The sequence below is a fragment of the Manacus candei genome, unplaced genomic scaffold (assembly GCF_025592945.1).
Source record: "Manacus candei isolate 608988 ecotype Guabito, Panama unplaced genomic scaffold, ASM2559294v1 h1tg000014l, whole genome shotgun sequence".
NCBI classification, from domain to species: domain Eukaryota; kingdom Metazoa; phylum Chordata; class Aves; order Passeriformes; family Pipridae; genus Manacus; species Manacus candei.
The window spans coordinates 82,402,352-82,429,272 of NW_026138062.1; the positions used below are offsets into that span (position 1 = coordinate 82,402,352).

At 38.8% G+C, this 26,921-nt stretch overlaps 1 protein-coding gene across 3 annotated transcripts in view; it reads left to right on the forward strand.

Moving 5' to 3' along the window:
- Positions 1 to 26,921, forward strand: part of EPHA3 (EPH receptor A3) — a 206,089-nt gene that overhangs the window by 109,529 nt on the left and 69,639 nt on the right. For all 3 annotated transcript variants that reach the window (XM_051780236.1, XM_051780235.1, XM_051780237.1), the window contains 2 exons: positions 24,982 to 25,137; positions 25,505 to 25,840. In XM_051780236.1, the coding sequence (XP_051636196.1) occupies positions 24,982 to 25,137; positions 25,505 to 25,840 (492 nt within the window). The remainder of the gene's footprint in view (positions 1 to 24,981; positions 25,138 to 25,504; positions 25,841 to 26,921) is intronic.

The window sequence follows — 26,921 nt, forward strand, 5'->3', positions numbered from 1 at the left end:
TATCTTTGTAATGGGAAGACCACTACAATTTTAAATAATAGTTGAGTTGAACAATAATAGTTCTGAATTAACTGGAAAGTTTATTTATATGAATACAGTTTATTTTCAACGTGCGTTCCAGAATCTTCCTAATTTAGTTCCCAGTTTATCCTGCAGGAGCTCAAAAGAAAAAGCTTAACAGAAAGTTGTTTTTATTGTTATCTGATTGTAAATTTCTTAAGGCTTTTCTTGGAATGCAGGAAAGTTGTCTTAACATCTCTCTAGGCATTTTTATGATAAATTTAAATATTTAGTTCTGGCATCTTGCTTGATATAAGACAATCTTTTGTAATTTTATGTGGTTGGGATTAGTATTTTCCACTCATCAAAGAATAAAATCTTTTTTGGTTTTTTTTTTTTTCTGAAGTGGTTTTTACAAGATTCTAATGTGAAGTGTTGTCACAGATTATGTTTTGGGGAAAAAATATTTGTGTAAACATTTATGTTTATTATGGCTAAGTAGGTGATCAGTTTAACAACGGCCTTATTGTATCTTTTTTTTTCCCTTTAAGAGGTGAGAAGTTATAGTCTCATAGATAAATCCCTGAGATTTGTGTGATTAAGTTTACGGCCCTTTTAGATCCTTTGGGGAGCCAAATCCCTCTGTCTCTTCTTCAGTTCCCTTTCTGTGGTACCAAGCTCTTATCACTGATGGAGAGCAACTTCCACATTAATTGTAGTGAGACTGAATGCCACTTAATTTAATGTGTAATGATGAGCTGTTTCTTTTCTCTCTGTTTTTACTTTTCTTTGGGGTTTTTTTTGTAGATGTGTGAGCATATTCTTAGCACAAGTGGTTTCCATGAAATGCAAATGTGCCAGTTGTCCTGGCACCAACTCCCTTATGTAACTCCTCAAAATGGCCATGATTCAAGAAAGAGCTGTGTTTGTGGAGGTGTTATGTGCATTTTCAGAAGCCAAAATGTTAAAGTATTTGTTGTACTGTTCAGGAATCATTCTTTTAACTTCCAGTTGAGATGAATTATAGATTTTGAAACTATGCTTGTACGATTTATGATACTCCATCTGTATTCTTTACAGCAAGTTTGGCATGACTCTGGGAGCAGTCAGTTGAGTTTAAAGAACTCTATCTGTGGTAGCTGGGCTTCAAGCGGTGATGATTTTTGTGTGCCTTGCAAGATCTCAGCATCTTGACTCGACAGCTTCCATGCTTTAGCTCTGACAGGAGTTGACAAGCAGGTTTTTTTTGCTAGACCTGATCAATATGAGTAGATGATGTTGGATTACAGGTTGGGGAGTGACCTCTCAGAGGAAATAATTTGGCATGAACTTAGTTTTAACAAGTTTATAATTATGTGGAACAGGGTTTATGGCTTGCTGGGTGCAGGGCTGGAACAGTGTCCTGAAGAGAGATCCAGCTGGAACTGAGTTGGATGAGCACGTGCCCAAACTGTAGTACTGTGACATCAGAAAAAGCACATCCTCAGATCCTTCTCAAGACTTTGGCTGAGCCCAAACCTTGCTCAGAAACCAGAGAAGGGCAGGATCCTTTCCTTTGCTCTCTAGTAGAGAATCTCTGTGTTTCAAGGGGCAAAGCATCCAATATTTATGTGGTTTTGCAGATTCCCATCCTGATAAAGGAGACAGTACTCAAGAGCTGGTCAAAAATCCCAGACTTACCCTGTATGACTTACAGTGTTGAAACAGGTTTCTAAGCCCCCTCTAACTATAAATATAATTGTAACTACTGCAATGTGTGTTTGATATTCTTGCAGGAATGCAAAGGGCTTACAAAAGCAGTATTTCATAGCAAACATTGTTTCAGACTTGTGATACTAAAGCATTGTTCTGTTACAGATGTAGGTCTTTTTAAGTGCAAGTTTTTGTCTGTCTCTCAATTCCTTGTAGGAAAAATGTTGCTGGTGCAAGCATTCATTAATATGATGGTGTTCATTGTAAAAACCACTGTGTTTGCCTGCATACGAGTGCTTCAGGATGTTGCACTTCATATGCTCCACAGCTCTTTAGGATAATCTGTAGAAAGGGCTGTAAATGCCAATATGGTACCATAGGACTTCATTTGTGTCACAGAAGGCATGTTACCGGTTAAATACTTAACCTACCCAGAAATTGCATTTAGACACATGTTTAGAATGAAAAGTATATTATTAATGAGATGCCTCTTACCTCACGACTGCCTATGAAAGATGTGCCCATCACTCATGGAGGAAAAATGCTGTTGTTTTATACATCTGACACAGTTAGGATGATGTTTTGGCATTAGGTGATTTTTGGTACTGACACGTACCTGGTAGGTTTTGAGTTTTGCGCGTGAATATTTTATCTGTAAATTTTTTAAAATGTATTTCAGCATTTTTTTGGTATATGTGTATGATCGAGTGGGGTTCAATAGAGTTATTTTTATATAAAAGTGTAATGTCTTCTCTCAAAGTTTGACTTCTGGTCACAGGAAGTTGGTCATGCTTTTGCTTTTCAAGGAATATAATGTGAGATAGAATGTAGTCTACCAGCATAAATTTTTGCTTTGGAGGCTAAATTTTTGGAATCCTGGCTAGTTTTCTGTGACCTGGGGTGCTCCACATTTCCTTAACTTTTCAAAGTGATAAAAAGCAAAAGGAATATATCCTTTTTGCATCATCCATGAGAATATCCAATTTGTGGCATTTGACGACGTAAGTGAATGTAATTCAGTGTATAAAGGCCAGCAGAGTTAAAATAAATCAAACTACTCTTGAAAAAGTCAGAAGTTTACCAAGCACCTTAGGCACAAGAAGGATTTTTCACAGATAAATTCTTTCAATATTAGGAAATTCTAAGGCCTTCTGCTAACAGGACACAATTTCTCAGAGGCATCTGAAGGCCTTATTTCAAAGCTGGGAAAATGGATGAAACCAGGTGGCATGCTCAGGATTGAGTCAGTGGCAATGATGGACTCACTTTTGTTGCAGTTGATTTTGTAGTTATTTTTTTCTATATTTAATTTTATTTATAATTTTAATTTTTATTTTTATATATTATTTATTTATTTTTATTTATATTATGGTGAGCAAACCAACCCCTTGTTGGTCCCATGTTGTGAGTAGATGCCTTGGGCAGTTTATCTGTAATGTTCAATTATCAACACTTGTCACTGGGCACACAACTTTGAGAAGACTAATCCTCACCTTTCTCAAAGGAGAGAGCACTTGCAAACATCCTAGTTACACAAAAAACTGTTTTCTTTGGCATTCCTGAGGCCTTTCTTGGAGAAAAATCTTGATGTTCTAAGCCCACAGAACCTAATTATGTGGAATAGTTTGGTGTATATGCAGAGATGCTTAAAGAAAGTTCATAAATGCGCTTTTAGTCCTGAACAAAAGCCCAAACCTGGAAGAAAAGGGAGGAAACAATGGAATTTTTTACAAAATATTTGAATAATGAGATCAGTACAAGATTGCACATTGAAAATACCTTTTAGGCAACTTAGGTACTTAGGCTGAAGAGCTATTATTAAGCCACTGAGGACCTAGGAGTGCAATGCAGCATGAGATTACGTGCAAGGATCATTTCCTGCACTTCATAACTCTGTCTCTTACTGACAGCAAAAAGAAAGAAACTTCGTTGTGCGTGGCTAAAAGTTTGGGCTGATTTATGTGACATGGGTGCTCTGCTGGCATGATATATGGCAACATCTCCTGATGAACTTCTGGTTGTTGGATGTATTTTGAGCAGGTTTACAATCTGCTCTATGAGAGTTTCAGTGCCCAGTCAGTGGAGATAAATTGGAGATGGTTGGCAGTGAAATCTTAAAAAATGTGCTGACATCCAGGCTGAACCACAGGCATAGCATCTGCTTGATTTTTGGGTTTGGGGTGGTTTTTTTTGTTCCTATGTGGATGTAGAGACTTGCTGTCATTGGAGGCCCCTCTGCTCTGTGAGGAGATGAGTATTTTTAATTGATGTATGCAGAAATAAATCAGGGAGTGCTCTTTTCACTCAGCACTAATACTTTGTTACAAAGTTTGCTGGTTTGCTCTCGCTGCTGTACACAAGAGGCTGGGCAGCTTTTTTGGTATAGTGTGATCTCAGATGTGGTAATATGTGCTCAGCACTTTCTCATCTGTTTCTCTCTTCTCTGTGTTAATTACAAAGCCTTTGCAGCCTGCACCATTGCTTCTTTTCAACTGTGTTTAGTCAGGCTTATTTCTGAAACTAAATAAAGGAGAGGGAGCTGAAGAATTAATGCTGGCACCTGCCAGTGCTTGAGTTAATGAGCTATATGAAGGAAAGCCTTGTGAAATTTCCCTTTTATTTTTTTTTCCTGTTTTAATTACTCTGGTTATCCTATGGCACCAGTCCCCACTCCAAGTAGCGTTAATTTATTTACCACAAGAAATCCCATAAAAAGAGCTACTTCCACATGTAGTTTTAACCCTTACATTTTTCCTAACAAATAAGGAGAAACCCTAATCCTGGCATTTCTACCACTTAGAAAAGCAGGTTTTCAGCAGGAGATGTTCCTCCACTGCCTGCTGAGCTGAGAACTGTGAAGGCAGCAACTGATCCTTCAGTTTTTAGCTGACCCTCTCCTTTGCACCTCTCTGACTCCAGTCATACATGTTTCTGACCATCTGAGTACGACACTTTATTTGTGGTGGTTCCTGCTTTTGGCTGTTGCATGGAAAGGGATATTTGAACCCCAAATCCTGCACAGGATCCAGCTAAGCCAGTTTGGAAGGAATAGGTCCTGCAGTGCTCCTGGGCAGAGTATTCAGCAGCAATTTTGCAAATTGCAGAGTTTTTCTTTGTTTTTTTGTCCTTTTTTTTTTTTATTTGACCGATATTTTAAATAAAAGAATGGTTAAATGGCACACACAGTAAGTTGAACTGCGTTTCTGCCTTGCTGATTACTCATACTGTGTTTTTGTGCAAAGTGGACAGTAATGGGCAGCAACTCATGACTGTTTAATGCAAGTTGGTGTCTCCCTTTAGAATTCCTCTTGCCTGTTCTGTGTAGGCACTGGGGGACTCCAGCTTTTTGGAAGTCAAAGAGCAGCACTGGATCTATGAAGCCTTTGATCTTAGATTAAAATAGCGCTCAACATGTGAGGGTGAAACTCAGAAGGTTGTGCCGAGCTTTGGAAGGTGACATGGGAGATAATGACATATCAAAAGAGCATTTTGGGCCAGATATTCATCAAATGGTTGCTTCATCAATCCAAAGGCCACATAGACAGTGAAACACCAGTCTCAAGAGGATGCTACCCACTAGCATGAGAAAAACACCTAATTAAAGGAAGACATCAGTGCTAAAGTACCAAAACGGCCGTTTATCTGCATTTCCAGCAGGTCCCTGCTAACTCTTCACAAATATAAAAGAAATCTTGCCATGGTAGAGTGTTTGCCTAACTTTTTATAGAGGCAGAAGGTATAACTTCCAGATTCCATGTTTCTAAAGCTTTATTATAACAGTGATGTGGGTACAATAAGATATTCCTTTTCCCACATCTAAAGGATAAGATGCCTCCATTTTTTGGGAACATTTGTTCATTGTTTATTACCACAAAAAAGACGGTGCATCATTTCAGAGGAAACAAGTGATATGCTTGTCATGGGGCAGCGAATAATGGCTTTATTTAATACTTTATTTTTGAAATTATGAATTGATGTTTTCATAGAAGCCTCTTCCTAAAGTACAGTGGCAACATAATAAGGAATTACTGTGTCAAAAAGGAAATTAATTTTCTCAGTCTTTACTGAGAATGGTATTTAAAAGGAAGGAATTTAACTTGGATTGTTTGTGATAGAGCTCTAAGTAAAGGGTTTGGGTAGCAACCTGTGCTGCTACCTTGACAGCTTTCTTTAGGATTACCTAACACACACACAAAACAAATAATCAAAGAAAAGGAGAGAACTTCTTCTAGTTGTCCACAGCCAACAAAACAAATAATAATAAACAAAATATTTCTGCTGTAATTCACATGACTCTATCACAGTATTTATTTGTTTTGTTCTTGCAACTTTTTCTCGTTTTTATCTAATTTAATATTAGAAACTAAGACTGAAGCATCTCACTGTCTTCTCTGAAAATGTGAATAGTAGGCTGTAGATAATGCTTTGCTCAGTCTGAAATCAACCTTTAAAATATTTTTCTAGCTACACTTTTTTTTTTTAACAAGAGCCCAAAACATCTTATTTATGATAATATTAGGATTAAAGGGCATGATTGAAGGACATTAACTTTCAATGCAGTTGCATCACTTGGGCAAAAGGAGGGCCCCTCATCGCTGTGTGGATGCATGAATAGCACCAGTTCAGCATCTGCCATGTCTATTGAAAATAATAATGAATTTAGTTCTTAGGAAAGCAAAAGATTAACAACAGCAGCTCCTGCCAGGACTGGGGCAGCGAAGTGCTGTAACAGCCTTTCTCAACCACTCTGCCAAATCACTTGAGTTTTAGCTGGTAAGAACAGCGCTGTTCAAGTCACTGAAATTATTCTTTGCAAGGTCCCAGAACACGTGTTCTCAAGATGTGGGTCTCAGTGCTTGGTGCTCACACTTGCCTGTCTAGTGGCTGACAGGGAGCAAGGTCATTATGCTTCTTTGTTTATAACAAAATCATGTCATGGCGAAGGTTGAGTAAGATTCAGAGATATTAGGGCTTTAAAAAGAGCTTCTGGAGTAATTTTGTACTTAGATTTGTGTTATTACATGACAGTACTGCTGGTTTTCTACAGTAGTTCTTTGTCCCATCCAACCCTGAAACCCCTGTTTGAAATGATCTCAGAATCTCCTTTGCCAAATCATTACACTATTTGTTTTTAGTAGTTTCCTTTTCATCTTTTAAGATGTTAGTTTTAATTTCTTGACTGCAGGCATTTTTCCTTTTCACTTGCCTCACTTTTTATGAATGCTTCCTAGGCTTTTGTTAATAATATTAAATTTTAGCTGTGCTTTAGCAGTGTTTTCCTGGTTAGCCAGTGAAACCACTTTTAAAAAATTAGACTTTCTACACAAATACAGCATTTTGTTTACTGACATTTTCTAGGTGCTGTTCTGGACAGAGTTGGTGGACTTTTTTCATGTAAACACTGTACCCATGCACTTCACCACTGGGTACCAGGTAGATGGACCAATTAAATGTACTCTTCAACTCCAAACCACAAATGTCACCGTCTTCTTCCTAAGACAATGGTATTTTTTTAAAGTTTGGAAAGGAATGTAAGATTCTCTGGTTGCTATTCCATGAAGGTCAAAAATATGATCTTGAAGCAACACTTCGTTCAACATACAGACCCACTATTGGCTTTTTCTTCACAGAATTATCCCATTGCACAGCTATTTATGGCCTTAGTTTAGTACTGTCTGCTTTTGGTTAGCTCACCCTTCTCTGAGCACCCTTGATTTCTCTGAAATGCCCCATATGGAGTGACTGAAGCTTTAAATCCATTTATCTAGTCTTGTCAACTGCATTTGCCACATCTGCAATAGCATTAGCCCAGAACGTTTTATGGGGATGGGTAATATCCTTGGAGTTGCCTAGTGGTCCTTGGAGAATCCAGAGGCTGCCTTGCATACATTCCAGTATGTCTCTGAATGTGCTTGCATTTATTTTCACATTAGTTCAATTCATGTGCTTGTTCTAACAGCTTACCCCTTTATCTCAGAAAATATATCCTGTGCAGGTTCTTATTCTGTATTTTGGCAGTGCTGTTCCTAAATTACTTTCCTTTTTTTTTTCACTTTCTTGTTCTTTTTTTTTTCTTTTAATTCTCTCATCCATTATGAACACCAAAGTTCACCAGCAAAATAAACTAGGGAATGTTGCTGCTGTCTTTCTTCTATGTTAGATCTTAATCAGAAAATTAGTGGTAAGGATAATGAAGGGACTTTGCATTGCTTTTTTTAGCTTAATTAAACAGCAGATAGCTAAAGGAAATCAACATACAAATGATGAAAATATTTTTGTTATGTTTCTTGGATTTATTGTTTATTATAAAATAGTAAACAATGGAATATGTGTTGGTCTCCCTCATAAGAAATTTCCACAACTAATGTTACTACATTAATTTATTAGTTCCTATAAATTTCTCCTTATCTATATAGGTAACATGTATTTATACATAATAATTAAATGTATATTCGTATTCATCTGAGCAAATATCTGTTAACAAGAGCCATTTGAATCCTAGATCAACTAACAGAAATCAATCGTTGTTCACATTGGAAGTTATCTTAGAAAGAGCTGCATTCACCAAATTTCATAATAAAGAAAAATAAAGCACTGAGTAAAGCAACTTCAAAATGAGAATGCTGGATGGGTGGAAGTTGTAGTTTAGGGGCAACTGTGAAGATGAAAGTTTCATTTGTGCAGCTGGGAAATCTTTCTTAGCCACCACCTCTAAGGAAAATTAAAAATAGGACAAGATGAGACTCAACAGTTCTGTCCTAAAATTCAGAAAGTAAATAAATAAACCACCACTGTAGAATTTTTTGGGTTTGGCCTCTTTCCAGCATGTGTTGGGGTTTTCCGACAGCAATTTCAGAAATGCCAGAATCAATCATTTTGCAATGTGTATTTCAGCACAGATTGTTATCTGTGTGTACCAGGAAGTCCTGTTTGCTCACATCAGTTTTTCTGTTAGATGTGCTGAAGCCCTGATCAGTGAGAACAACTTAACTAGGTACTTGCTGACACATATGGGGACATTGTTCTAAGAAACTTGGATTTCTTCTTTATATTCTTGTTAAGTGCGTCAGCAAACTTTCTAGCTTCATGTGAAGTGGTTGTTTAAATTGATTTCTTTAAGCTAGTGCTACTCTTGTATAGATCCTGGCTTAATTTCAGGCTAATTTTGTTTTAACTGGAATTGATTAAGAAGCCATTTGAGATAAACTGATAGAAACTACTGTAAAGCAAACGATATACAGAGAGATTTACGCTCATGGACCTAAGTAGGTTCATGCACATGTTTAGGTAGTCCATCTTTCACTAGAAGTTACCAAAAAACAAACAAACAAAAAGTTTAAAAAGCACTTCTTATGTGTCCATTAGAACTATGCTGCTGTGAAGGAGTGGTCGTGTCTTATTGCCAACTATAAAACTGCAAAGCTTCAGATTAAAGGATAAAGGTGTAGCTAAGAAAAATACTACTGCACAGAGTTTTCTATAGCAATTGCTGAAAGATAAAAATGTAGCTTATCCAGTTTTACTGTAATTTTTTGAAATCTAGGGACTACCACAGATGGAGGTCCTGGTAGAATGAATAGAGGAGAGTGGTTTTCTAATCCCCTTCTAGTCTCTTTCTCACGGTGATCAGTTCTGGGTGCTTGTTGTTTTGTGGCCTGTTTTTCTATTTTTGAATATGTGTTGATGCAGAAGGACTTTTTTATGGGTTTTAAAGGCCCATCCAAGAAGTTCCTGGCCCTTGAGGTGAGAGAGAGTAAGGAAGGACCTTTCTGCAGGGCTACTGAAGAGGGGACTTTCAGTCTCACCCCAGGGGCAAGATCAATTTTAACTGCTTCTCTCATGCTGCCCTTTTATAATCTGATCATGTTCCCTTTCACTGGTGCCACTCCTGGAAGAAAACCTTTTAAATTTTCCAGAGGAGAGGGTTGGTTTTATTCCCCCCCCAATTCTTTTGTATTTTCTGTTCTCTTTATCTATCTCTGAACTTAGTCACTGCTTCAGTAGCTGATCTGGACTCTCTTGGACTCAGAGTTGAACTGGGTTTCCATATGTGGGGAAAAACCTGGCCTGTATAGTAACTTTTTATTAACTTTTTCCATTATTCCGTATACTAATTTTCCCAGTCTCGAATATATAATTAGAGAGATAAAGTCTGTAGATAAATCCAAGCTTCTACTAATCTGTTTCCACTACTCAACATTTCTGCTGTCAAAATCAGGCTATGTGAAAGCAAATGCAATTCCAATTTATTTTAATGGGAATTCAGAATTTTCAGATCGTGGCTGATTAAACCTGCTCCTGATACCAATTTGTTGTAAATTATTCTTGTTTTGCATAACCCCTGAACATAATTATTTGCTACTTAAAAACTGCTGCTGCCTGCTGCTGGCAATTAGATAACCAGGCTGTCACTCCAAGTTTTTCAGCACTGAACTTGGCAGTGTTTCACTGGCCCTTTTCTGTCTCATCTCTGGGAGTCCATCCCCAAAGAGCCAATGTTAAATTTAGTGGATATAAAGACTGAATAATCTCATGGATTCTGCTCATCCAGGCCAAATCTTTTCTTGCTTAAACTGGAACTGTTTCAAGAGCTCTTATGAAACCAAGTTATTTTAGTGATCTGGAATTCATAGAATATTTGGCTAGGAAAATAACAACGTATTTTTCCCCTGTATATTAGGAAGGATATTACTTTATACTTCTACTTTTTACTTGGACTGTGGTATCTTAGTGCAAATGAGTGTTGAGGTAGTAGGCTTATTTGAAAATAATAAGAATTAAATGGCTAAAATGCTAATTAAAAATTTTTAGACTCTCCTCCTATTGTTGTTTTATGATTATTTTCTACTATTTTCTTTATCTCCTTAAATATTTCCTTACCTCTGTTTATGCCTATTAGAATATTTGACTTGATATTTGTTTACAGGCTTCATTTTCAAATTGTTTTGGTTGTACAAAGCTTTTCTGAGACAGAAATTACCTCATCAAAAGTGGCCCCAGAAAGGGCCACAAGTTTCTTTTGTAAACCTTTTCTCAGTTAAAGTTCTCTCTGAGAAAAACCTGAAGTAGTCCAGAGTAGAAAAAAAACTGGGAAGGGAGCTCTATTGTAGCCTTTCGCACATGTTTCAGACACAAAGGCTAAAATGGCTTGAGTTTGCTTGGTGATTGCTGCTGTTACAGCTTTCTTAAAATGGTTTATCATCGTCTGTACACAGTGAATCCACCATGGATAAGCATCCCTATTTTCTGAGAATTTGATTTTCCTTCCCCCACCACTTTGGAAGTATTGTTATGCTGTTGCAGAGGTTATAATCACATTGCCATCACCTTGTGAGGTGGTCACATTGCAAAGCCAAGCATTTGAGAAGAAAGATGTTTTTTAATAAAACACTGTCCTTTACTACCAGCTGAGCCCTAGATCCTGTTCTTTGCTGTGCCATAGTTGTAAAAGATGCAGAAACAATTCTGTAAGAAGAATGAGATAAAAATATCCATATCTTATTAGAGTCTTTGGAGAGTGCATGAAATAGGGGGCAGCAGGAGGTTTTCAGTATTAAATACCAATCTAAGATTTAATAATATTGATATTAAAAACTGATATTTTCAAGAAATGGTAGAATCAGTTTCAATTCTCTAAGAAGTCACCTGTCTGTGAAAGTAGCTTTCTTTTCAGAACTGTCAGTAGTGCAGATATGCAAAGACTGAGAGGTACAAATCATCCTACAAACCAGAAGTCTGGACATTCTGCCCCTGCCCACTAGGCAGCTTAATATTTCTTCTGGTGAATTTTAGATGGTTGTTTTTCCCCCTGCAGATTCCCAGTGAAAGAATCTTAGGGTGCGGAGAAAGTGCTCCACGTGTCCCTCTGTTCATTAGCAGAGCCAGCCCTGGGAATTGCTCTTTCTTCTTCCCCACAGTCATCCCTTGAATTTGATCTTTGCTTCTGAACATTGGAAGTGGACATCTATTAAATTGGGTGGAGTCTCATACTGAATTGATCATGGTAGTAACTTTACTCTGAGTAACTTCTGAAAAGTTAAGGATAGGGGTCATTCTCCTCTGTCATGAGGAGAACCATTGCCACAGATAAAGCAAAGCAAAAGGAGGGTGCAACCGAGCAGGGCAGTGACATTTCAACTACTTGGGGGGTAACAGGGAGGATTAATGTGATTCAAGACCAGTTTACAAGTATTGCATCACTCTTTTCTAAACTGGGACTGTTGAGAGCTATTAAATCAGTTGTAAGTATTACAGCTCTTAAGTTACATTATTCAACAAGGCTAGTTCCTGCTAGACTGCTTCAAGTGTTTGCTGGATGCACTTTTAACCCAATGTTCACTGCAACTGAGAAGTGGGAAAAGAGCAAAACATTCTTTAACCGTGAATCCTAATGTAGAAGAAAAGTTTTTCTCCTTAGGGAACAGTTAGAAAGTGAATTATAGTTGTATCTGGAAGTGAGTGGTCAGTGCAAAGCAGTGTCCCAGTTCATAGCTGGACACAGCAGCTCCTGACCCCTGTCAAAAGTGGCACAGAGAAATTGGTGATGCTGCTGGAAGAAGCTCCCTGTCCTTATACCTGCCCTCACATTTCTGACCCTTGCTCAGATAAGGGTATTTCATCAGTGCTGAAGGCAGTCCAGAAGAGGTTCACTGCACAGTTAATTCATAAGGTGGGAACAAGCTAAAATGAAGGGCTGTGTGTGCCATTTTCCTGGCACCAAGTGGGGGTGTGAGTGCTTAATCAGCTGCTGTGACCCGGTTTTGGGTCTGCAGTGCCAGGTTTGTAACTCTGGGAAGCTGTCATAGATGGTGTCAGTACAGCAGACCACAGTCTTGGTGACATTCATGTCCATGGAAGATCATTTCAGATTAGTTAGGCTATAATAGGATGTTTCACTAATGTATTTTGTCAGTATCTTCAAAATAGTTACACTTGTCTGTGGTAATCACTTGTGTACTTCTAACCCAACAGGCAGGACAAGCAGCAAGGAGAGGAGCAAGTTAAAAACAATGTATAAAAGCTTTACTGACTTACATGGACACTGAGGTTTACACTGGGCTCAGAGCATGCTTATGAATGTTTTTGTATCTGTTGTTATGAGGTTTCTATTATACTTCAACCAACTGGATTCCTCTGTGTGAAGCACAGAGCCTTAAATAGGAGAAAAACTGTATGTAGGATGCTTACAAGTGAAATACACACTCTGTGGTTTTGGTGGTGAAATGAGAGTTTGTGATCTGCTGAAGCATGGCTTTGCAAAAAGACACAGTTTAAGTAACCTCTAGTCCAGTGTTATCCCATCCTGAATCCTTGTGCAGGCTCTGGACAAGCAACACCAAAGTAGCAGGTTTCCTTGGGAGTTCAGGTCCACCTGTGGTACACATAACATCCTAGCACAGTGTTGGGAAGCTTATATAGGATCTATAAGCAATCTGCAAAGCCTTTACATCCAGTGTGGAGCTTGGTCTCAGTTCTGAGTTCTCAGAAATGCACATGGTTAGCAGTGACTGTGAGATGTACAACCACCTAGTCACAAACAGACCTTTTTCCTCTTCTCCTCTCTGTGTCAGCAGGGATTCTTAGGGTCTCATTTGTCTCTGGGTTTTACATCTTGTTTGTTGTTAAAAAAATAGTACCTTGTGTAGCTTGATATCTTTTCTGTAGAACAAGCAACAGTATTACCTTCATTTTATCTTAGTGTGGTTCTGATTTAAGAAATAGGGTCTGAAAGGAGAGTTTCATGTCTGATACCCAGTGATGTTGACTGCTGGATGTTCAACTGGCCATTTTTTCAAGTGTAGTAGTTAGTGACAAAAAGCTCTCAATGTTGTATGTGCTGGAAACCAGTGGTCAAAGTCAAGCAGAAAATTATTTCAATTAAAACTTAATTTTTCAAGAACAGGCTTTCCTGACGTGATTGTTTTCATTGGAGAAATTAGCTTCTCTGTATTCGTTGAACAACATAATCTTTGTTGTTGTCATAAATCCACTGTATACTCCATGTTAAATAAATATTGGTGTTGTCCATCTCTACTACCTATTGCTATAGGTAGGACTACTGAGAGCCTAGAAAGAAGAGAACCTTTTTCATTGTCTTGAGATTTTCTCTACTCTTTGTCTGTAACTTGTTTTAATTTTTGCACATAATAGAAGATTTAAAATACTTTATTAAATGATAAAATGTAGGACTTTCATTGCAGATCAAAATACGGCTGTGCTTGAATATATTGGCTATTCTTCAGATGGCTGATTAAACTACTGTTCTATTACTATGCAACAATTTCCTGTGTTTTATATATATATGTGGTGGTATATCACTTATAATCTAGACAGCAATGGACTGCCCTGACCCAGTTAGATTCAATTTTGGTTCAATATCCTACCATATAATTTACTTCATTTTCAAATGTTCCATCGGGTTTTATGACCTGATTTTGGTCAGAAACACTAAAATAGGTCTTTTAGAAAGAGATCTGTGATCAGAGTTTTACTAAGCAAAGTAACCAGGTGTAATTTGACTTCCCTATTTCCAGGATAAAGCTGAAAAATGATTTCAGCTCAGCTGCAGAGTCCATGGCTCAAACCTCTTAGTCAGCTCCAAAGGATTCCAGTGGGAGTAGCTGGGAATATTTCTAGTAGGGGAAAAACCGACCATAGCTTCTATTCTGCATCAATTGGTACTGATAGATGAAGAATTTTGTATCTCATGGTGGATTTGCCTAAATGCTTTCAGCTTTTGAGGGTTTTGTATGTCCTTTCATCGACCTTGGTGTCTGCTTTTGAATGTTAAAGCAAGAAGGGGAAAAAATGAATATTGAAAACAATGTGTTTCCAACATTGTTCCCTCATTCAGAAAATGGCACGATGTCTATACAGCAAAAGCTTTCATGTAAAACATAATGCAGAGTCATGATATACATTGTAATGCTGTTCTTTGATTATTTTCCACATAAAATCCAGTAGTATTAACTTGCTGCTAGTGTTGAGCTTCAGTGGAATCGAAAAGTGTTAATTGAACATGTGGCATTTTATACTAGCACACAATATCATTTTTTTAGAGAACACAATACTGGAAACTTAGTTTCCCTTCTGATGAATTTTCTGCACTGCAAAGTGAATGCTGTTGGAGAATATTGAGTTCTCGCTTTTGTTGCTCTTTGTAAAGCTTCCCCTCTGCAAGGAAAGATTTAATTCTGTAGCAAATATCCTGTAAAATGCAATACATCAGATTCTTTGTTTTCTAAATAGCTGAGATTCTACCCCCCTTGGATTCACACAGGTATAAGGCTAGTGAATAAAAATGCTGAACTGTGGGATTTTTTTTTTAATTTACATTTAATTGGGTTTTTGTTCAGTGGATAATTGCTTAACCTGCAAAGCCAGATTTTTTTAATACATGCATAGAAAATGCATGGTAAGTAATTAAGAATTTTTTTTAAAAAAAGGAAAAAAAACAAGGAAGAACAGGTAAAATTTTGCTAAAGCATACAATGTATAAATACTGCACTTGAGTGGTTAGATAGTTTTGCAAGAGCCTTGGGCTTTTCCTTTCAGCTGTGAGAAGATTGTCAGTGCACAGATGTCCCCAGAGGCCATAACTGTTTAATTTTCAGGCTTTCTGCTGGAAGGATGAAAATATAGTCAGTGAAAAAGGCATGAGAAGAGCTTATTCTGACAGTGATGAAGCTGCAATGTTTTGGTCTTCTGCTTAAAGCCTTTCTTTAGGAATCACTGAAACCTCCCTGTGCCTGTTCCACATCCCATTAAACATGGTAAAAATACAGACTATAATGTCTGTTTATTTGTATTTATTTGTTTAATGGCTTTAAAATAATAAAATCATCCTCTTTACCCATTACCAGGTCTTTTTCAAACTTTGTTCTTGTGAAAATATCCAACAAATTTAGCAATGCTGACAGCACTGAGATGTTTGAAGGCTGGTACCTATGGCTTAAGTCTACATTAGCAAGTAGTGTGGCCAAGTAGGAGCAGATCACTGGCATTAAGCAGTTGGTATGAAGGGCTCCGTGCCAATATCATAACAATTTCAGCTGGTTTTACTCCAGAGTATCTCTATCAGGTCCTATAGACTCCCTGCAGCAGGAAGTGCATCTTCCAGTATAGAGGAATATATATATTTGTGTGGTCTGGAGACACTTTACACTGTGAATCAGATCGTGGCAAGAGGGAAGAACTGGGATTTTGCTTTAAAAGGTTGGCTAAAATACTTATATAGATGCACCCGTTAAGTGGCATTAAGAGCATCATTAGCAAAGCAATGGCTGTTTCTTGTACCCTGTTACAAAGTATAGCTTTGCTCTGAAACACTAAATTATATCCCAGACTTATGTCAGCAAGTTGTGACAGTGGTTTAAACCAAAGGGATTTTTTTCCTACAGGTTTAAATGCCTGCCACTGCAGCACCATTTCTCTTCTTGAGAGCTTCCCTTTCCCAGCACCACCTCCCAGTGAATTCAAGAGGCAATATGTCAAATGGTTGGCAGGGAAACTATCAGTAAGGGATTCAGTAGCCCTTTGTTGAATGAGGCATAGCCACACAATTTTAGCTTTTCATCCCCTGTTAATCTCAGTGCTTAAAAATGCCAACTTTGTGTTTTGTGTTTTATTTTTGTGGGTTTTTTTCGATTTTTTTGGTGGTGGTGGTGGTTGTTTTCTTGTAAGGGAGGACAGTGTAGCATCTCCAGTGCTTGCTTCCTAAACTTTGAGGCTTATATGCATCTAGCTGTGTCTTCAGCCTCCAGAGACTGAATTAAAAATTATATTTATATATATTTTATATGAATATTGTATTAAAATATATTAAAGTTAGGGAAACAGGGAGCTATCTTTTAGATACTTCCGCAAATTAGAGTTAAACTGAAAGAACTATGAATTATGATAAAGTGAGAGTTCGTGAAAAATGAATGTATAGATATTCTAGTCACTGGGCATTAATTGAGCCTTTTTATTCTTACTTTATCAGCAGTTGATACATTTCAGTGTTATAAAATTGTCATGGTTTAAACCAGGCTGAAAACTAAGCCCCTCCCCATCCAGTCAGGAGTGAGATAAAGGCAGTTTAGTAGGGAAAACAAAAGCCATGCACAAAGAAAACAAAACCACTCACTGGTGGGCTGGGGTGAGAGACAGAAAAGACCTTGATGCTATGCAAGCACTGTTCAGCAATAAAATAAAAATTATCAACACTATTTCCAGCACAAACCCAAAACACAGCCCCATACCAGCTACTATGAAGAAAACTAATTCTATCCCAGCCAAAACCAGCATAAAAATTGATTGTCTTTTTTATGTCAGTGGGCTGCTTGTGACAGGTACTGGATTAACAACCCAAGAAGCCACAGTCCTCTCTTTTTTCAACCAAACAGGTTCAGCAAGGGTGGAAGGAACACGAGCTTCCCCCAGTCTGCTCAAGCAATGTGCCTCAACCCTGACCTGAGAGAATATCTCTAAGGGGAAAGGCATTTGTTACATTTCTTTTCCAATTAATTTGACAGCTCTGCTGAGACTACTAACAAAAGTACTAATTCATGCTAATTGCAGTAGTGGACCTGTGTCACTGGGGAGCTGGGCTGAGCTCTTTGTACCATCACACAACCCACCAGGCAGCACATGGATTACAGGGGGTCAGTGGAAGAAAGAACACTGGATTTGGAGCCCGTTCTGCATTGATTTTTGTCACCTGCAAAATGGGGACAAGCAACAGACTCCTGTACGTGCTGACAAGGGTAGAAAGTTGCAAAAGAACACCTTTCCTCCCTCCCTGAGATAAAATATATACCTTTTGTACATCTCAATTAACTGTTTTGGCTTGGGATATGTGCATTGACATCTTGGTCAATGGATTGCCAAAAATAAAAAACAAAACAGAGGCCCAAATATGGTAGAGAGTAAGAGGTAAAATGTAGTCCAATTGATATATATAAATCAATTGGTTTCATCAGACACGTTATGAAAAAAATAAGAGATTTTCCGCCTGGTAAATGACACTGCAGAACCAGAGATGGTTATAATCAAAGGCTGAGAAGATACTCCTATAAAAGCTGATGGAAAAGTTTGTTTGTTTGTTCATCACAGAGAAGATAAATTCATGATAGGTCTTTGTAAGGTAAGGAATGGCTTAGAAAAGACACAGCAGGAGCAGCTGGCATCCCTAACTCATAATAAAAAACAAGGATACATTAATTTGGCTAAAAAGCTACCAAATCTGAAGGTAATATCAATTTTTCACTTGCCACTGGCTGCCTAGACTAGAGTGGAATATCAGAGAAATTAATTGTGACCAATAACTTGAAAAAAAACCCCAAACACTGGATATTCTACAGCAAGGACAGTACAACTGGGGCTTAACATAATTAGCCTTTGTTAAAAACTAAATTAACAGGTGTATCAAACCTTATGTTTCCAGGTTTTTGAAATAATATCTAGGTTGTAGTTGTGAGGGGGAAACAGTGAGGATTTATTGTTTGAAGCTACTGGGATTCTATGTCTAGTTTACCTTTGAGGAGTCTATAGTGTAATTTTTGTGTCGGGGAAAAATTATTTCTTTGCTTTTTATCCTTGCTGAGTGATCATTTAAAATTCCTTGTGTGTGTATTTGTACAACCTCTTTTTCCCTTTTCAAGTTGATGTTGGTGGGAATTTTTTTCTGCTATTTCTTTAGGAGGGGTTTTGCAATGCTTCTTGAATTAGGAAGCTATTTTTCATCTCTGTATGGACTAAATTAAGTTTTTTTTAAAAAAAAACAAAACACAAAAACCAGAACATGGAATTTCTTTGCTTGACAAAAGTAGCTTAATATATCTCAGTGTGTCCATCTTTGATTCAGGAGAACATCTTGTTTAGGGACAGTGAAAACTAGTGCTTATAAACATGATTTTATTAAATTGCCAGTTCAAATACTTGTTTAAGTGATTCACTAAGTATGGATGGAATTAAGGTAGAGCTTTGTGTATTTTGCTTTAACTCTGAACCTGTAATACTTAGTGTCTCCCTGCTAAGGAAAGATTTCCCCAGGACTGCCTGCAGAGAAGCTCAAATACCTCACATAGTTTGAAACAGGGTACCCACAAACCAGAACATCTTTGCCGTGTTTTAGACCTGCTGTCTTTGACATTGCACTTTAAACAGTATTGCTGGTAGCAATCATGGCTGTGATGCACTGCAGAAAAAGAGGTAGAGAAGCCTGCAAGGCATAACATGGAGCTATTATAAACTGTGGTTGAAAAGGTGCAGTGTTATTCCCTCAGGATAACACTATCTCTTATGTACATATAATTAATATGTCTGCCAGTAACAGTTATTAAACAAAGAACAGGAATTGTTTCTGCTGAATGACTTGACCTGGGAGTAAAGCCAATTTAAAAAGCATCTGATTAAAATATGTTAAGGTCACAGGTCACTATAAAATATGAAGTGGGGAGGAAAAAGCAGAAATTTACTCATGAGTAAGATTAAATACTATTGGATTTTTTTTGTGCTAGCAGCAGCTTTCAGGTGTAAAAAATGAAAAGGGCTCTTTCTGAAGTGTATTTTTCTAGAGCCATTTCAGTGTCACAATGCATTGACTCCTTGCCCCCCGCACACAGCACAGTCCATCCTGCTGGCACAGAGGCTGGAGGGGTTGGACAGAGGGGAGAGAGATGGTTTCCTGAGTTCTCAGGTTATTGACCTCTTGCTATTGGAGGAGGATTGGTGATAGGAAAGAAATTGCATCAGGTTTTTTGTTAATTGCTGATTTCTTCTAACAGTGGACAGCTGCAGTAGTTCTTCAAATCTGGCAGCAGCTTTGGCTGTGATCACTGCATTTTCCAGTCTAGAGGTGCAAAAGTACACATGATGCATGTTTCCCTCTGCAGTAGTTTCCCCTGCAAAGAAAACAGTTGCATTTTTCCATAATTTTTCTAATAATGAAAGGAGTGGTTGGAATTCACTTTAGTATTTAAAATGCAACTTTTAGGTTTATGTCTGCATTTTCAGAGTAAAAGGTATGTCTTGTGCACAGAAAAGACAGCATCAGATTTTATTGATTTGTTTGTAATGCTTAGCAAAAAAATGGCTGGGTTGCTTCTGCAATAGCACCAGCTATTTTGTAATTATTTCAGGTAATATGTCAAATGTGCTGAAGACTATAGGGAATGCAATGTAAGAATACAAAGAATACTTGTAAGGGTTTTTTAATTGTAAATTTTTATATTTTCAACAAGCAGAATAGAGTCCTACCGGCAATGAGAGAAAGTCAGTATCCTTGCCTCTTTCTGGGGATATTCCTATTTCTACTGTAAGGAGTAGTACTTAGTTTTGAGACCTACTTACTTAAATGTTGTCTTACTATTTATTCAGATCTGACGACAAGAGCGTGAAGTTCAGTGGAAATATGAACCAAATATACACTGTAATTTTTAGAACCCTATTTGGGCTAGGTTCATACACAAGAAGGTACCTAGAGGCCCAGGAGAGAGAGTGAGAGAGGATGATACATGCATACATATACACATACATATAACCCTATAGATTATGTGGCTTTTCATACATTAATAAACAGTGAGAGCTCCTGAAGATGATTTCAGTGCTCTGAGGGATTTCACAGGAAATCTGCATTATAAAGTATGGTTTACTCCTGAGCAGGGTACCTTAGTGAATAAGGGAGGAAAAAAGAGCTATGGAAACACTTTTAAAAGGGGCTAGAGAACAGTGCAAAGATGCAAGATTGGATGTGGGCATTGGGATGAGCCAAAGGTCATCCTGGGGCTTCAGGTCCATCCTAAGGACCTCTGCTGCTGCTCCTTGGTATGTCATTCCCACAGGTGATCGTGGGAATAGTTTGCAAAACCCCTCTAACAGTGACCACACACATGGGGGACGTTTCCCTGTTCTCTCTGCAGGGGACAGGAGGTTTGTCCCGGGGTTGCCCCCATGTGTCTAGTTAACACCCACTATGAGGATAGGTTATCTGTGAGCTGTACAGGTCTATGACTGAATTCCCTTATTTCCTAAATGCTGTGGATTAATGCCATAATGACATTTCAGCCTGGGCTGTTTTAGTGAAGAGCAGAGGAACAAAGGGAGGAAACAATCATTTGCTGGATGCTGGAAACACCCTGTGTCATGGATGTGGATATCCATTTCCAGTGGGTTGTGATGCTCCAGCCTTGCCTCAAAGCATCCTTCCTCTGTTCAGAGCACAAAAAGCAGAGTGTGAGTGGGGAGTGTGAGTCAGTTTGCAAATGAAGAGTTGCTTTGACCTTGTGCAGGGAGATAGGCCCTGTCAGGCCTGGAGTTCTGGGGTTGGGAAGTCATAGGCTGAGGCAGTGCAGGCTCAAATTGGTAGTTGGTATTTACAGCTGGGAATTGGTGATATTGCTCTGTGTGTAGGGGGCTGCAGGGTCTGCATACTAAAATGCTCCTCTCTACCACCAGTTTTATATTTTAATTTAAAATTAATTTCAACTTAAATGAATAATTTAACCCTTAATTAGGACCATGTTTTCATCTGACACAGGTTAGTCAAGCAGAGGCTGAATTCACTTTGCTGTTGAAAAGATAGTCACATTTTTTTAATCAGTGGCTACCATGCATTCGTTTTTCTTTCACTAACTTCCCCCTCTCTCTGCCACTGAGATAGACTCATCAGTTATAGCTTAAGGAAATTCATTTTCATACAGTCCTGAAATTCTTACCACACTTTGACAAAGTCATCATGGCCTCGCACTGAAATAAAAGAAATTGAAATCAGACGTTTTTTTTCTTCCTGAACCATTACATCTACTTCCTCTTACATCATTCCCCCTTGTAAGGGAAAGAAAAATTTCTTAGCTTTTAGAGGAAATTGTTGAGAAAAAGTAACTGCTGTTCACAACTGGTTTCTGTGCAGAAATTACAGACTCTGTGAAGAGTTCCTATGCTAGTTCCTGTGGTATTTTCAACCTGACTGAAACCAAAGCCATGATACTCACCTCAAAAAGCCAAACTTTCTTCCATTAGTACGTGTAATCCAATTTGTCTGACAGAGAAATGAATGCATTTTGAAGTAACAACTTTATTTTTTCTGTCTTATGTATCAGAATTAAAAAAATTACTAGGAAAAGAATAATTATAGTAAGTACATCAACGGCATTTTTCACTGGCACCTCCCTTTCCATGCTTTGGTTTCAAGTATGATTGTATTATTTTTTTTCTCCTTTGGGTTGCGGTTGTGAATAATCTTAAATTGGTCTGATAGACAAAGACAGAAAGTGCAAGACAGCCAGAGGGGAAGACATGAGGTTGGTATGCCCTTACTGGGGCATACTGGGACAGCAGGAGTCTGACCCGCTCATGCCCTCACCCTGACTGATCTCTTAATACTGCAATAGCAGAAGTGCACAACTCTGAAATCCCTGTCCCTCTGGCAAAGGCCTGGTGTCATGTTATCAGGGTGCTTCCTGCACACACCTCTTTCTTCTTGCTTTTTCCCTGGCCCCACACCACTGGCACCTTTTCTTCGATGAAATCTGTGGGTTTTCACCAGAGGGATGAAAGAGACCTTGATTAATGCAGCAATTTGATTCATACCTTTCTGTTCTCCACAGAATCTGTCCACTTCTTATGTAAGCTTGTTTACTTATGTTCAGTTTGTTGCTGTGTTAAAATGCTGGTGGCAGGTGCTTTGAAAGTGTCCCAAATACACAGTCTTACTGTAGTTCTGTCAGCTAACTGAACACTTATGTAGGAAGACCAACCTCATGACAAATGTTCAGTTTTATGTTATTAGTTTTCTTCCAATTGTTATATTAAATTAGCATATACAATTAGTAAAAAAATTCTATTGTATATATCCTTAAATACATCTTTGCCTTGTGTATGCCTGCCCATCCCTTCAAGCTGAGTCGAGGCAAAACCAGTGGAGTTTGATGCCTGGCAGTAAGTTTCGATGAGCTTTGGAGAAAGTGCTGAGTAGTTAGCTGGGCAGATGTACTGTGGTGTTTATTCCTTAATGAGTTTGCTTAGTTATGAGTGTTGGAAAGAACAGGATTGGAATCCATTCTTTTCTATCTGGCTCGTTGTCTTCGGGCTGGGAACAGAGTAAAATCATTGCAGATTCTTCTGTCAGCCAGAGGGACACCAAAGAGGCTTGCTCAAGGTACATCATGGGCCAATATTTGGGAGGAAATAGGATTTGAGTAATAAAAGGCTGCAAAAATAACAGGAAAACAAAAAAAAAGCCAGTTGTTTCCTGCTGCATTTCCTCCTAGTGGAGGGGTGTAAGAAGGGCTTAGGTTTCCTTAATTTGGCTTAATTTCTTTAATTTCCTCAAACACCTTTGCAGCCTTCGAGGAGAGTGAAACACCAGAAATTCCAGCTGAAGGGGGACAGGCTGTGCCAGGTTGGGCAGGTTGGCGTTGGGCCCTGGGAACTTCCCCACAAGGTCATTTTTGGCAATTCTGCTTTCACAGATTGCCTGTTGGGCCCGTGCCTCAGAGACTTGAACTCAGGATTGTTTCCTCAGGGCTTGCAGGAGAGAAGTTGGAGCAAGAGGTGTCTTTCCCAGCTGCTTTGCCAGCATGGAAGTCAGAGGGAGCAGCTGCAGGCAGGGCTGTGAAGTGCTGAAGAGTGGCTGAGATTAATGCTTCCTTGTGACACACTTCATGCTTCTCATGCTGTGTTCAGTGCAGGGGGAGGAGGGTTTCCTTTATTAAGATGTTTCAGAGCAGGACAGAGTAGTTCCTCACTACTTGTCTGTGCATTTCACTCAGGTGTTTGGCACTCGGAACCAGCCAACAAATTTGCCTTACCCAGTTATTCAGTTGGGTTTTGGTAACGGGCAATAATGTGAAAGCTGAACATCCAGTATAATGCTGCAGCTTCACCTGTCTCTTCCATCATTTACAAAGATGCTGATATTTTTATTCAGACTTTTTGCCCATCCAAAGACTTTGCTGTTTTGGCAGTTCATGAATGAACACAAAACACCACATAATCTTGTATATCAGATTTTATGCTGTGTTTGTGAATCAGTTCATCTCCATAAGCAAAACTGCAAACTGTGTTACATAGGACTGGTAAACCCATTGTTTTGGCTTCAAATTAGCATTTAATTCAGTGACAGGTACCTAAGTTTAACTGTCTAGGGCCCAGACACAGAAAGAAATCATGTTTTTCTTTGTATTACTCTTCTTTTTAACATTATATTTGTAATGACAATATACTGGAGTTTTCCTGACATGCTTGTGTGTTAAGCAGTGTTTGCTGAGGAACCAAAGTGTAGCAAAAGGTAAATGTGCTCTAAGATGTGGTCCTTTTTTCTAGTGTGTGGTTTTTGTAGGTATGAGCGCAGACCTGTGGGTGGCCAGTGTCAGGCAGAATATTTTGCTTCAGAAATTCCATTTGGAGATGGATGCTCGTCTCAGGGGAAGGCAGCAGCTGAACAGCAGAGTCTGCTGATTCCTGATTTTCATCTCTTTTTAAAAATGTTTGTTGTTCTGAAATGGTGACATCATATTGGTGGAAAGTCAACACTTTTATTTCACTACATAGGTTTTCTGTAAAAAGCTATTTCCTAAACTGTTCCTTTCTATAACTTACTTCTGATGTGAATATGACCCTGAGTCAGTCTAAAATACAACAGGAGTCAAAAGAGAGGGAGTGTGCCAATGTAAATAAAACACCACTCCCCAGAGTTTTTCAGAAGACGCTTCTGTGGGTTAAGCACCATCCCTAGAGGACTGGGTTAATGTAAAAAGTATCCTCCTTATGCAAATTCTTGATAGTATCAGAAGCAGCTCATTAAGCCTGATGCATGATCCTTCAGAAATGGAATAGATCTTTTACTGTTCAGGCTATTTTCTTGATTTTACCTTCTTAGTCCTGATGAACTGAAGAGACATAATTTACAATTAGTGTGCCCTTTTAAGTAACCCTTGGCAGTAGAGAGAGGATAAAGTTAGCTTCTTATACAAGATGGAGCCAAGGCTTTGGTAAATTAGCCAGAAGAGAAGAAAAATAAGTGAAGTTCTCAAAATGAATAATAGAAAATGTTTCTTCTTAGTGGTGCAATGCACTGGTTTGTTTTCTAGGCAAAATTAAATGCCACATCCAAGCCAATGCATGAAGAACTACATTTTACCAAGAGATTTTATTTCCATCAACTCTCATTATGACAAAAATCTGTAATTTTAGACCATAAATGTCTGCACACTGTGATCTACATATGGATATACTCCAGGGCAGTGGTCACACATTAAAGTCAGGATGTCCATGGAATTTAAAAACTACACTCCTGTTATTTTGCAGCTTGTCGACCCGGGTTCTACAAAGCCTCTGCTGGCAATGTGAAGTGTGCCAAATGCCCTCCCCACAGCTCTACCTATGAAGATGCATCTCTGAACTGCAGGTGTGAAAAGAATTACTTTCGCTCTGAGAAAGACCCTCCATCCATGGCTTGCACCAGTGAGTAGCATCATTGTGCTCCGGGCTGTCATTCCTGCTCCTCCATCTGTACCTCAACAACAGCTTGCTTGCTTCCTCCCATGTCCCATTGCAGTCAGCCATCACTTCCTCGCGTCTTCTCACATCAAGGTGGAGAGCTAGGGTTGTTAAATTGCTACCTGCAGCCCTCAATCCTCAACTGCACCCTGAGGTTATAAGAAAACATAATCCTTAATAGTCCAGGTCTGTAGTCTAGTGAAATATTTCAGGAGTCTCTAACTGGAAGAGTTTGGTTATTTATGCTTTTTACTTTTTTTTGTGCCCTTGTTACTCTCATTTTACAGCATTCTCAGAGAGAAAAACTTCTTCCTCTGATTTCCTTTTACAGGACCACCATCTGCTCCAAGAAACGTGATCTCCAACATCAATGAGACATCTGTTATCCTGGACTGGAGCTGGCCCCTGGACACTGGAGGTCGGAAAGATGTCACCTTCAACATCATTTGCAAAAAATGTGGAGGGAACACCAAGATGTGCGAGCCCTGCAGCGACAATGTGAGATTCTTGCCCCGTCAGACCGGGCTCACCAACACCACGGTGACAGTGGTGGACCTTTTGGCACACACCAATTACACCTTTGAGATTGATGCAGTCAACGGGGTGTCTGACTTGAGTACACTTTCCAGACAATTTGCTGCTGTCAGCGTCACCACTAATCAGGCTGGTGAGTCTCTTTCTGATCACCCTTTTTCTGTTCAAAACTATGTACTTTTGTTTCCTTTCTTTACTTTGCAGAATTTAACCTGACTGTTAGTGTGCAAGGGTAACTAATTGACTTGAATATTCTTATAAAAGTAAAAGCAGAAACAAACCCAGTTTGTGTTTCTGTCAAAGAACCTGGCAGCATGACTGTTATGACTAACTCCCAGTTCCCAGTTAATAGTCTCTAATAGCAGACTCACACAATTCCTTAACCAGAATGTGTTTTATTAATAAAACCAGATTTTAATAAAACACTCATTTCAATAATCTCCAACATAAATTCCTTTAGTAATCTTAGTGATTGATTTTAATGAAATAGAAGTGAAAAAAGGCTTTGATGTTAGACGCATAAAAAGCTAACATTAAATTTCAGTGGTTTAAAACATAGCTTTTTTTTTTTTTTGTTTTCCCCCCTTTACAAGTTGTCTCACCAACTCTGAATTATTGCCAATGTGATGGGGGTGTGGAGCTGAATACAGAATTAAGTCCTGGTGTCCTAGTTGATAGTATGTGAAAGGACTGCTCTCCTTCTGTTGGGCCCCTGGTGGTCTGGTGGTCAGGATGTGGGGCTCTCACCGCCGCAGCCCGGGTTCCACTCCCGGCCAGGGAACCCCTCCGGGCAGATGGAGCTCGTCAGCCCTGTAAGGCCATCCATCCAAGAGAAGGTCACTCTAAACAAACCCACGTCCTGAGGACCTCACTGCCACCGGCAGATGAACCTCAGGATGAAAGGGTGGGCTCAGTTCAGCGCACACTGGGTCTCACCTAAACAATCCACTGCGCGGGCTCCGAGGGTTAATGACCTTCCCAAATCTTCGCTCACGAAGACTGGCCATGATGAGGCTCTCCTTCTGTGGAGACCTATTAAACTCACTGCATGAGCACAGCAGTGTGCCCTGACTGTTGGATCAGAGCTTTTGTCATTGCTGCACTAGTCTACCACTTGCTTCTCATTTAGGGTTCCATTTATCTTAAAGATGAGAAGAATCCAGACTCTTCTCTGGCATTTGGTTAGGTGTAATTTTTTTAGGAGCAATGTTTGC